Source organism: Mus musculus, chromosome 4 (assembly GCF_000001635.26).
Source record: "Mus musculus strain C57BL/6J chromosome 4, GRCm38.p6 C57BL/6J".
NCBI classification, from domain to species: Eukaryota; Metazoa; Chordata; class Mammalia; order Rodentia; family Muridae; genus Mus; species Mus musculus.
The window spans coordinates 65,145,696-65,159,175 of record NC_000070.6 but is presented as its reverse complement, the minus strand read 5'-3'; the positions used below and the strand labels follow the sequence as shown (position 1 = coordinate 65,159,175).

The 13,480-nt window shown below is 41.1% G+C and overlaps 1 protein-coding gene across 1 annotated transcript in view; it reads right to left on the bottom strand.

Annotated features, from left to right (window-relative positions):
• Nucleotides 1-13,480, bottom strand: part of Pappa (pregnancy-associated plasma protein A) — a 233,336-nt gene that overhangs the window by 198,334 nt on the left and 21,522 nt on the right. Inside the window, exon 2 of the mRNA NM_021362.1 lies at nucleotides 2,497-3,559. Coding sequence (NP_067337.1) covers nucleotides 2,497-3,559 — 1,063 coding nt within the window. The remainder of the gene's footprint in view (nucleotides 1-2,496; nucleotides 3,560-13,480) is intronic.

The window sequence follows — 13,480 nt, the reverse complement described above, 5'->3', positions numbered from 1 at the left end:
TCTACTGACTTGGAATTTAGGTATTTCATGGGAGCTGAGCTTATGAGAACACTCTAGACTCACCACAGAAAACCTGAATTTCCCATTTGTTCAACGATTTTACTGAATCATGCACATTGAACTTTCTAAATTCCCACTATATTCCATCACTCAAATGAACATACTAGCTCCCATCTTGTCTCCTTTGTCAATTTACTCCATGACTCAAGTGTGAGCAGAAGTGACCTGGAAGAGACTAGCCATACACTAAATCTTCCTTTGTATGCTGCATGAGTCTGCAACAAGTGAGTGGCCAGGAGCCCTCCATGCACCAGCAGGCTGAGTTGCTGCCAGGCAGGATGTTCCCCTGCCAGAATCCTCATTTCTCTGAACATAGGTATTTGCCTGTGCAAGGGAGGTCCTTGATCTTTTGAGAGAGAAAGAGAAGTATCAGCAGAAAACCTGCGTATGTCGGCAAATGTGTTGAAGCCCTCAGCATGTCCAGCGTTCTGTGTGTTGGACAGAGTGGAAAAGTTCCCCCATGAACCTGAGAAAAACAGGAAAGAGGGTGGTGCTACTTTCCCTAACTTCAGACTGAAGGTCCCACGTGAAATGCAGCTGACCTGGTTGTATGGTGGGACTGCTGGTTTAGGTAGCAGCCAGGGCAGACTCTAAAGTCTTCAGCAGCAGGCCTCTTTGCTTCCTGCTTCTCAGGAATAATACAAGGAAAATTCACTGTGCCTGCAGTCTCTTTCTTTCTTCCCCAATCCAATCTTTGAATGATGTTGAAAGTATTCCTATTCTTTGTACACACACACACACACACACACACACACACACACACACACACACACACACACGCACAATGTAATAGAGGATAATGTCCGGTATTTTTTTTGTCATCATCCTTTTCCTTGTTTTTGACAAAGGATTTCCCACTGAATTTGGAGCTCACCATTTTACTAAGGTGACTTGAGAGATCCCAGAATTGGATTACTCTGTCCTCTGAGGCAAAGACTGTGTGTGGTATCTACATAGGTGCTAGGGACTTGAACTCAGGCCCCTCTGCTTTCAGTTACCCTCTGAGCCATCTCTCCAATACCTTCTAATATTTTTGTTGTTAAAAGTAAATACTGTTGTACAGATTTAAGGTTCAAACCATGTCTTGATGAGATTGAAACACAGGGATAAGTTTATGATAGTGAAAATAGCAAAGTTATCTATCAGCTCACACAGCTACCTTTTGTAATGACAAGAATACTGGTTTTTTAGCATGAATATTAAGTACAGTACATATTTATTATCCATATTAAATTTCTGAAGATCATCTGTTGGGCTTCCCATTTTGACTCTTTCTGAAGACCTTGGTGAATTTTCATCTGTTCCAAAGAACTCTCCATGACACATTCAAGACTTAGGGTGAGTGCTTTGCACGGTCCTCCTTACTACCCTCTCCTTTCCTTAAAGAAACATACTTATTGATATCTACTAAGGTGCAGGGTACTGCTGTAGAGAAATGGCATTTTTATGCCTTTTGTCTGACCTCTGCAACTTAAAAAGTCATCACTTTCTCACTTCTGTCTTACAGCTCCAGGAAGAGCCTTTAGGAGATCAAAACATGAGAAAGTGGTGGTAGAGCTGGGATCTGCAACCAAAGTCCCGTCTGACACAAGATCTACCAGCTCAGCATCCACAGAACGGGACCTGACACTGGAAGATTTCTGCATAATTTTCCAGCATGAAAACTACAAACCCCATGTAGCAAATTTGGTAATAAAATAATTGACTTTTACCTCTCACAGTTTTATTTATATGTGCATCCATTTGTGTGTGTGCATTGCTAGAAAATAAACCTAGAGTCTTATTCTAGCTAGGCAAGTGCTCTATCACTGAGCTATAAACATACCCTTCTTTTATTTTGAGATAAAGCCTCACAAATTTTCCCAGGGCTGCCCTGAACTTATTCTGTAGCTCAGGAATTAAAATTAAAATTATCCTGTGTCTCTCTCTTAAGTAGTTGAGATTATAGGCTTGAATGATCAGGTGCTTCTGTTTTTATTTATTTACAATGTAATAGATACGAATGTTTAAATATAAAATAAGTAAAATTATAAAATAAAAATAGTCTATTTATTTTTAACTGAGTTAACTTTAAGTAGTACCCTTTGGCCAGAAGCTACTGAACTGGTTGGAACAGATGTAACAAACATCACCATGTGCAGTACAACAGCTATTTGCATGCAGTACACTGTCCCCAATTTAACCCCTGAGCTCTTTGAGAGAACAGGATTTTGAGACCTTCTTCATGGTCAATAGCAAGCACTCAATAAGTAGTCTCATAAAGGACTGTGTATGTATGTATTCTTGATAACCTTAAAAATAAACTTGCATTGCTCACAAGATAGCTGTACAGACTGGAAAAATGCCATAAACCCCTAGGGAACTTATGTATCTTATCAACAAAATAGGAACATCACAGTGAGCTCTCAACTGGACATCCGTCCAGGAAAGTCTTACCTGTGTGGAGAGTCAGGATCAAAGCATGTCTTAGTGACATCAGTGATGTCTGGGTCACAGCACTCTCCACCATCAAAATTAAACCTTTCGTAGTTACAGTCCATGTCACACACACCATTCTGCTGCTTCTTCATGAACGCAGGGTAGCGCAGCTGGCGGCAATCTCCACCATCATGACCAGTCAGTGTATGGTTACATTCTGGATCACATTTTTCATCCCCAATCTTGCTGATGTCACAGTTGGCTAGGATGAGGCGGTGACGCAGAGAGGAACTGTTTATATTCAGTACCTCCAGCTCCCAGGAGATGTTGTAGTGTTGAAAGGCCTCAGCCAGCTGTTGGTGCTGAAAGTCAATCTGTTGCCAGCTCACCGTTGGATTCTCATGGTGATCATCATAGATGTTGACCACACGATAGCGGACCACCTTGGGCTGCCGAAAACTTGGGAGCTGATTGTAACTGGAGATGACTTCTGTGTTGTCACACAGTGTCTGCCCACAAAGAGGGGGCTCCAAATTAGTGTCCAACAGGAAGCCGTGGGCATTGCTGAATTCCACCTGGGGGCTGTTGCCATCCTTCATGGGGGACCAAGTGCGCTTCACGTTGTCCCAGTTCTCCTGGAGGAGGAGCTGAGGTAGAGGGGTGTGGAGGCCACGGGTTTCCATGTCGGATACAATCTCTCGCTGGGTTCTTGCTACTTTCCATAGACTGAAGTGTTCAATGTGGCCCCGGAAGTTGTGATTCAGAGCACTGCCCCCCAACATGAGCACTTTACACTTCTGGGTCAGTGGGCTGAATATGCCACCTACTTGCTCAGCCGAAGTTGCCACCTGGGCACCATTCATATAGAGCTTCATCAGCCGCCCATCATAGGTAGCAGCTAGATGTACCCACTGACCTGGGAGGTAGCTGCGATGGGCATCAATGGTGGTCACTTTCCTGGCCCGGTCTGTCTTCAAGGAGAAAAAGTAGCGTGGATCTCTGTTGCCTTGATCACTGGTGGTGTGAATGCCCATGACCCATCCTCGATCACGTGAGGTATAAGAACATTTGTCATACAGCCCTATGTGGCCCCAAAAGAGAAAGATGAATAAATAAAGCATGGAAGTAGATGCAGGCAAGTTATTCTTCTCTGATAAATGTCACATCTGGATAATCTAGAACAGTTTTCAAAAAGCTCTCTGAAACTCTGGCTGCTACTATTGGAGCCTCTGGGACCACCCCTAGGGCAAGGTAAAAGCTGGAGGAACTATTAGGGAAAAAAAGTTAGATTTACCACCTTATGGAAAATGAATACATGAGGTTTTGCTCTTTTTATTTTGACTATGAAGCATAAAAGAAAGCTTCTGTTAGAAGAATGGGTATTTGAACTATAGAAAATTTTAAAAATGATAATAAAGCCTATCAGTTATTGGTTTTACAAAATGTTGGATAGAAAAGTATGCTTTCAATTTATGAGTTTAAGTAAAGAATGTTATGAAAAGTGATAAGGAATAGAAGATGCTCATTTAGAAAGACTGTGTCTTGGGCCATTACCATAACTACAAGCAGACAACTTCCATTAGCAGTCAGTGAATGATCTGTAACATGAAATTATGGAAAAGGTTGCCCTTGAAGAATAAGAGGCAAGGGCTTGAAAGCCAGTGTTTCTGTCTATAACATGAATCTTGTCTAACCTTGGCATGTGTTCTGGAAGAAAGATAGACACTTAATAGCCGAACTGGGAAGATTTCAGAACATCACTGCCTCCAACTTCCTTGACTTTATCAGTAGTAAGGACACTGAGACAAAGAGAACAGATGACATTCTTAAGGTTTTACAGAATCACATATAAATCTCCCAAGAACCAGGTGCTGTTTATCTAACACACCTATCTTTATACTCTCTCTCTCTCTCTCTCTCTCTCTCTCTCTCTCTCTCTCTGTATGTGTGTATATACGTGTGTGTATGTATATATGTATGTATGTATGTGTCTATTCACATATTTATAAATGCTCTTTTAACTGCAGTAAAGTATAAACTCTACTAATACTATATACCAGACAAGGCATCATGCTAAAGTCTTTATATCTATTAGGTTATTGAACACTTATAATAATGGAGGCAGTGATATTAAGACTCTCTTTTATGTAATGATTAACATGAAAACTAAAGAAAGTGAAAAGGCGAATATGAGGTCAGCTGGTTGGTATATGACCTCGCAATTAACTGTCCTAGGTGAAAGTTGTAAAACACCCCCTTTACTAATACTATCAAGGCTTTGGGTTCCGTCATCTACCAAAGATTCAAGGTAGTTATCACAAGATTTAGTTGGCCCTTAAGGACATTTAAATCCGATGTACTTAACTAGAGATCATGTAGAAACTCCAATAAGCAGCTCAAAGGATTCTCCATGCATCTAAATATCTTTGTACTCATCAATTCCCCTGTCTCCCAGTCTTTCTGGAATATACCCACTGTGCCTTGGCACAGGCAGAGCTCCTGGATGATGAAGAGTATTTTCTAATTACACATATATTTTAAGTGTCAGATGCTATATGAAGCCAGGGGAAAGGATAAAGAAAAGAAGACAAGAATGAATAAAAGATGCTCATTTTTAAAGGACAGTTCCTACTCTCACTAGAGAATCATTGCGGTCACCGTAACTCTGAGTGTGCATCTGCCATTAATACTCATCAAATGAACAGGGAGAATGTCCAGCAAAATCAATAGAGGAGGCCCACACAGTCTTCTTTCCTTTGTGAGCACTTAGACCTTAGCATCTGTACAAATGTCTATGTTAGCATCTGACACGGCCAGCATTTGGCAGAGGATCCAAGCCCACCCACTTCTTCTTCCCACTCACAACATTTTCCAGCAATGGACAGAGTCTCCTAATACAGTCATTCCACTTCCACCATCTGGGTGACATTGGAATGTGCCCTTGGGTCTTTGAACGAAGTGTTGTAGCACATAGTCAACCCAGAACTGATTTTCCTTCTCCCAAGCTTCCCAGTGACTAAAGCACAAATCAGTTTTCAAGGGGCACTCCCTGATAGCTCTGTGAATGTGGATCATTCTCTCTACTGATTTTGCTTTTGCTTTCAGAAAACAACATCAAATCTCTCACTCTGGAGTTGCCTGTCTCCATTATGTTGTCTCTTCTTTGCTAGACTGAATGGTTGTTGAGGGTAATGCCCACATTGGCTCATGTCTGTAAACTGTCTTACCCCTTGTTACAGTGGGCACCCAATATGTGTGCCATGAATATGCATGGACACATGTAATTCAAAACATGAAAAAAGAAAGAGGTTTTAAAGGCAAACAGAATTGAAAGCAGTAATTTATGTCTCAGTTGCTAATAGACAAGGAATATCAGAGGACAGATGTGTTTCTACTGTTAAGGAAGGGGAAAGATTTTGGGCCCAGGGTAGCCTGTTTTGACTCATGATAACAGCAGTTACAGGCCATATGTCTAGGACAAAATCACATCATCTCTCTGGACCTTGATTCTCCCATTTGTATCTCTTTTTAAATATGATGTCCTACTTAAGAGATATAATGGATATACTATACTTGACACACAGGCTATCCAATCAAGAGCTGTTTTTCAAGATGTTGAAGGGACTGGGAGTACATTAGAAATGAAAGAGTAGGAAATAAATGGAAACAAAATACAAAGGGGCCACCTTTGGAAAGGAGGTACCTTGAAATCATCTTGCCTGATAGGTTAAGCTACAGGGTGAAGGCTCAAAAAAATTGACTTAGAAATCCTATATTTCCACCAGCTTAGACAATATTAACAAACTACATATTAAAAATTACTTTCCAACTGATTCCCTCCAAGGGCAAAGAGCTGTCTTCACATTTGGAATTAATTTTTCTAGAGCTCTTGTCTTAGTGTCCACTTAGAATGTCAGTGGGATCAGAGGCTGCTAAAACCATCACATTTGTGTCTTCCATACCTCTCAGCTCAGTGTCTCCCCCTTTCCATTTAATTTCTCTATCATCATCATCATCATCCTATAAAAGATAATGAAGGGTCTTATAATAGGAAACATGATATCCTTCCTACTTTCTTCCCTTTTTATTTTGTCAGGGGCTTTTGGTCTCTGCCTTTTCCTGTTGCTTTTGGAAAGAAGCTTGCCTTGTTATCAATGTAAAGTGTTTACACATCTGTAGGGTTTCCTCAGCTCAGAATCTTTCTGGAGTCTGGAGCTTTGGTTCAGACTACCTGATGCTGCCATATAGAGGTATAGAGGAAGAGCTGGCTTGTCCCAGGAGGCAGAAGGGAAAGGCAGTGGCTCCAGGAGAAAAAATATGGAAGAAAAATTCGATTCTTAAAGCAGGAGCTGCAGATGTTCAGATGGAAACAGTTACCTGGATTGTAAGTTGGTGAAAGGAAATCACTGTGTTTCCTCAAGGTGGGGGACAGATGTGGGGACAGGAGTCAGTTTCTATTGAAAAATAGATTCATTGAAGTGACTTTCTAGGAGCCTGGATGGGAAGCACTCCTGTACCATCTCCATCCAGAGCCAAACCTCAGCATCAGAGATTTGGCTTGGTGTACATGTGGGAGTGCATACATACTATGGCACCCATGAGGCGGTTGGGTCTCTCCTTTCATTTTTAAATGCAGGTTTAAGAATCAAACTCAGGGGGTCAGCATTGAACAGCAAGTGCCTTTACCTGTTGAATCACTTCATCAAAACTTTGTGGCTCTTTTACATTGTCACCTCTCCATTTAAGCTCACACCTGGCAGGAAATCCTGAAGACAGGAGACCTGCACAGAGCCCTGTATAGGCTCGACTTGGTAGAATGCTCCGAGTTATGGGGAACTTTATGAATCACATTAAAGATTCTACTTTAGGGGGTATACATCTCTGTTTCTCGTTTCTCCACATAAACATGTTACTCTTACTTTGGAATGACTGAATATCGAGTGCTGTACATTATATCCTTAACCTTGCCCATAAAGCTGCCAGCTGACACATCTTTCCTCACCTCTCTGAGTAAACTGAGGTTCAATACCAGGAAGTCCAAGGTGACAGTGCTGAATTTAGACTTATAGGGTTCTCAGGCTTGTAATCATTTACTACTTCAAGTGCCAAGCTCCAAGCATTTTATTGTAGATTGTCTTAAGTTCTGGCCTCCTCTAAGAATACTTCTCCCAGTCTTCATTGCCAACACAAGCAAGCTGAGCTGAAGGGTAAGCCAGAAGGCTGAGCCTTGTGACATGCTTTTGCCTAGACCTAAAACTAGAATCAGAAAGCAGTTCTTTACTACTAACAATCTGTTGTACTTATCCAATTCTACTGGGACATAACATCTGCACAGGCGTCTGTTGACTTAGAGTTTAGTATGATTTCTTGAGCTTGTCCTCCTGTTTCAAGACTTCCATTGCCAGCTAGGGTTTTCCTAGCTTCCAGTGTCTACAATTTTCTTCAGATTTCTATCATAATTTGATAGGCTCTCATTTATTCATTAGTTATAAATTGAATGTTTGAGACCTCATTAAGATGTACATGTTGAAGTCACATCACCTAGAAGCTCAGAATATGACTCTATTTGGTGACAGCCTTTAAAGAGGTGATCATATAGCAGCAATGTCACCATAAGATCAAATCCCATGACTAGTGTCTGGATGGGAGGAGACATTCAGGGCACATATGTGTTCAGAGAAGAGAACACATGTAGACATACAGAGGATAGCCAAATAAAAGCATGAGAGAGAAAATATACCTAAGCTGACTTGGATTTTGGATTCGTAGTTTCCAGAATTGTAACAAAAGAGATACATGTTATTTCAGTCACACAGACGCTGAGCCTCAACCAGGTAAGCCCCAGCAGACTGCTGCATTATCATTTAGCACTCCTTCCAAACACTCCCACTGGGATTTCTCTAGACTCTTGTCCTTCTCCCACTGTCTTGTGCTCAGTTCACAAATCCTTCTATTCTTCCTCAACTTCTCCCTTTTCTATTTTGGGCAGAGCACAGACAATTAGGAGGAGCCAAAGATGGGTGATATAGTCGACACACACCAAAACATCTTCCCACCTGAAAGGCAAGCTTTGTGTTTGTGTGTGAATTGACTTCCCTGGATTTCCTTGAATGTACTGGGTACATGGGTAGCTGCCTCCATGTCGAGCTAGCTCTTATGATGTTCACACCAGTCTTGTAAAATAGCTGCCATCCATTACCAGTGATAAAAGTTGAGCCTTAGAGAAGTGATGTTCCCTTCCTAAAGTCAGTAGAACTAAGGAGTAGGAAGTGGTACAACTTAGGCATCACAGTGTTCAGTTTCATTCTTCCATATCTGGGGGGGGGGGGGCAGAATCCAACGCTCTCTCTCTTTCTCTATACCATTCCTTGGATGCTCAATATATTAGGTCTTATTGTTGCCATTGCCTTGTGAGGAGAATTAGCCAACCATGCAACTGTATACTCAGCTAATATATATTTTTCTCCTTTGGAGAGTATCCAGATAGGAAAACAGAAAAATCTACCAAGGACATTTCTCTATGCAATAAAAAAGCAGCAGTTGCAAATAAATAATGACAATAGTTGTTTTTGAAAACCGCTATGTAACAATCTCTATGTTAAACACACATACCTTGGGGCTTACATGACCCTGTAAAATTGTTATTATCATGCCTTTGGTAGATTTGAAAATTGAATATGAAGACCATAAGGTGTCCCAAAGATCTCTGCTATGATCTTGGAAAGACACAATTGTGACTCCTATCTACCTGACTTTGAAGATGACATGGATTCCAGGATGCATTCCTGCATGAGAATCACTCTAGGTTACCAGAAGTTCTCGTGCCTCCTCTGATCCTGTTCTGCTCTGCACCACTAGATAAGCAATTATTTTCTGAGCTTCTTCATTCCCTCTCCTGATGGGAGGATCACAGCAGATAGACCTAAAGGTTCATCCAATTTCCTAGATTCTGAATTCTAGGACTGTAATTTTCAGATGCTCCAATGTAGCGATCCACTGTGGGAAATGTAAGGTCATGGGTAGAAGAGGCAAGTTTGGGGCCTTCACTTTACAATACCCATGATCTATGGGAATCTGACAGGAGAATACAAACAGAGGAATAAAAAGAGGAATTTAGGTCAACGATACAGTTTCTTTGAGTATGCTAAAAAAAATTAAAAGCTAAAGGTCAACCCTGGTGCCTTTTGTTTTGTTTTGCTTTGCTTTCCATGATTTAATCGCCACTATCAAAACCACAGAAGAATGCTTGAGAGAGCAATCCTATGGAAAGCTTTTATCTGTCCAATGGAGAGTAATTAAAACAGACAGATTTGGGTTAAGTATACCCATGGTCCCTGCACTGGGTTTATTCAGGGGAGGCCCCCAAAATGACCCGAAGGATTCAGAACCACCAGTCATTAAGAGAAAGCAGAGATGGTACCAAAGGGCATTTTTGGTCTCCTGGTGTCAGAGAAGCAACAATATCCAATGTAACCTCAGCCACACAGTCAACATTTGCTCAGGTGAGGTTTCCTGTAAGTCAGTCATGTATGTGTTCTGCTCTTGCCCAGATTCTTTAACCATGCTAGGAACCAGTTTTGACTGTCTCCAGACTACGTGGTACAGCTTATCAGTTTCACTAAGTGTTATAACCTTAAATGACTTTAGCTCTCTGTGTCTGAGTTCTTCAACCTGCTTCTAGGGATCAGTACTTTTATCCTGTATGCTTCATCTATTGCCCAGGTATCTTTGAAGGGGTAAAGGAGAAGAATGAACATGCTCTTGAGAAATACTTTAAACAATCCAGGTGTGAGGCAATTTTGAGAAGTCTTAATACATGGGCCCATGTGATACATTCAGACTGGCAAAATGCTCTGGGAGCCCAAAATCAAAACAAAACATAAAACACCTGCATTTTCCTCTACTCTTGACCTTCCATTCTGAACACTTTCCTCCTAAAAGCAACCTGTACAAAAAAAAAAAAAAAAAAAAAAAAAAAAAAAAAAGAAAGATCATAGTTGGGACTGAGGTGATGACTCAGTGATAAGGTGCTTGATGCACAATTATGAAGATGGGAGTTTGGATTCCCTGGGTCCATGTAAGATCCTGGCATGGAAGTGTCCATTTGAACCATAGCTCTTGGAAGGAGGGTAGATGGAGTTGGGAAAAAAGTTCCTAGATTTCACCATATAGACAGACTAATGAATTTGTAAATGTCAGATTTAGCAAGAAACCTGGCTTAATACATAAAATAGAATACATAAAATAAAAGGAAGACTCATCCTCTGGCATTTTCAGGCACCCTGCACTTGCACATGATTGCACATACCTACACAAAACATATGCACATATCACACACAAACATTCACACACACACACACACACACACACACACACACATGTGCACTCACACATGCACATACACACATATACACAGTGTGTTGGTTTGAATAAGAATGCCACCCCTCCCCCCCCAGGTTCACAGATTTGTATGTTTGGCCATTAGGCATCGGTGCTACTTGACAGAGATTAGGAGATGTGGCCTTTTTGGAGGAAGTGTGTCACTGGTGGCCGGCTTTGATGTTTCAAATGCTCTAGAGACGACCATTGTCTTTCTCTCAAGTCTGCCTGCATGCTACCATGCTTCCTTCCATGATGATAAAGGACTAAATCTTTGAAAAATGTAGCAATTAAATCCTTTCCATTAATTAATTAATTAATCTGTATCCCAAACTCTGCTTCCTTCCTGGCTCCCCCTGACAGAGTTCCTTCCCCTATCCATTCTCACCTTTGACTCTGAGAAGATGGAGTGCTCCCCTGCTATCCCTTCACCCTGGAACATCAAGTCTCTGCATCATCAAGTCTCTGCATGATTAGACAAATCTCTCCCATTGAAGCAGGACAAAGCAGGCCTCTGCTACATGTGTGCCAGGGCCTCTATACAGCCCGTGTATGCTCTTTGGTTGTCCTCTCAGTCTCAGAGCTCCCAGAGGTTGAGGTTAAGAGTTGCTGTGTTTTCGACGTTTCTTCACAGCAATAGAACATCTAATAAGCTGTGTATGCGTGCATGTGCACGAGCACACACACACACACACACACACACACACGCACACACCCCACAGAGAGAGACATACACAGAGACAGAGAGACACAGAAAGACAGAGGCAGAGAGACAGAGACAGAGTCAGAGAAGAGAAAGAAGGAGGAAGAGAGGGAGGAGGAGGAAGGAAAAGAAGGAAAAGGAGAAGAAGGTGGAGAAGAAAGAAGGAGGAGGAGGAGGAGGAGGAGGAGGAGGAGAAGAAGAAGAAGAAGAAGAAGAAGAAGAAGAAGAAGAAGAAGAAGAAGAAGAAGAAGAAGAAGAAGAAGAAGTTGTTGTTGTTGTTCAGGATTTAACAGACTAACAAATCTGACTTCAAATGCTGGCTCTACCATCTACCTGTGAAGGAACTCAGTAATTCTGGAGGAAACCTCTACTGGTTTTAGTACTCATCTATAGAGTAGGGATAATCCTTCTTGCTCTGACAGTTGTAGACAAAACTAAAGAGATAGCAAACTTGTCAGGACTTGGCACACAGCCACTGGCAACATACTAAGTGTTAAAACATCTGTAGTTTGTAGACAGACTGGTCTGCTTGAGCCTCAGCTCTGCTCCTTGTTAGCAGGGGAGCCTCAGGCAATATCTCCCGCCACCCCCTCAACCTCTTCTCTTTTGAGTTTCCTCATAAATAAAGTGGTATAACAAGTACTTCCCACCCAGAATAGGAAGGACTAAGAGATGGAAAATTCACACTTGCATAGCATTCAATAAATGTAGCTATATGTTTTATTGATATTCAGAGTGAATGCTGCTGTTTACCCACTCAGAATTGCATTATGTTTTCCTTCTGTGCTCTTCAACTGTGTTTCTTTCTCTCATTATTGTTGGCCACAGATATATAAGTCATTGTCCTCTTTGTCGTACACTATGAATGATCATGAGTGGGGGAAGAAGGAAGAAAAGGGAAAAGAGAAGGAAGAAAAGCTTGGGGGAGGGTGGATTTCATTTACCCATAAAGGTTACACAGCTCAAACCAGATACCAAATTTTGGTAATGGTTCTGCCTTGAAGAGAGATCTCTGTGTTCATTTGTATTGATGACTTCAGAAACTATTTTCTACACTCACTCATTAAACTCTAGGGATAGAGTCATTTTTGAGGAAATGGTTAAGTACAGATGGTTCCTGTAGTTCCCACCTTTCAAGGTAGCTCTATCCTCACCCTTTACTATGGTATCAAATAGAGTCAAGAGGGAGAGTTCCTTACTACATTCTATTATCAACTCCTTTACCACTTCATACCATGCTGCCATGCTGAATTACCTCTGTAGCATCTTAACAAGAGACCCTTCATATTTCTATAATCAAATAGCTTCATAGTCCCTGGCCTATTTACTGTTTCAGTAATGTACTAGACACAAACTAACTTACCTCCTTTTCTCGCAACTGTGAACAATGTCTAGGAACACAATAACTATTGAGTGCCCTGTATCTCTAATTGTACTTGAGATATCTGAGTTTTTTGACTAGTATTGTTTGTGAGATTTATATTTTCCCAAACTAACATCTCTAAGTTTCATCTGATATATGAATTTGTCCATTAACAGTTCATTTAACATATATTCTTGTAATATTCATTGTATCAGGCCCTGGCTAGATATTTGAAGCATGGAACATGGCAAGGAACAGTACAAGATCTCTAGCTAGGGACTGATGATTCCTGCTGGCCCAAATATGTATGCAAAATAGATACAAATGGAGACTAGGAAAATGCAATTAGGAAAACCTATTATTATCATGTGTCTTATTCAAGACATCACCAGAATTTTCTAGTTATAGTCATAACTATATATGCCTAGAAATTAATATTCCCACCAATTATGATATGCAATGAATATGACCAAAGGCTTGCTATGTGTTGTCTTTTTGGACCATTATTATTACTGTTTTAGGGGGGTAAGTTCTATTTTCCCTCCACCAGTGAGAAA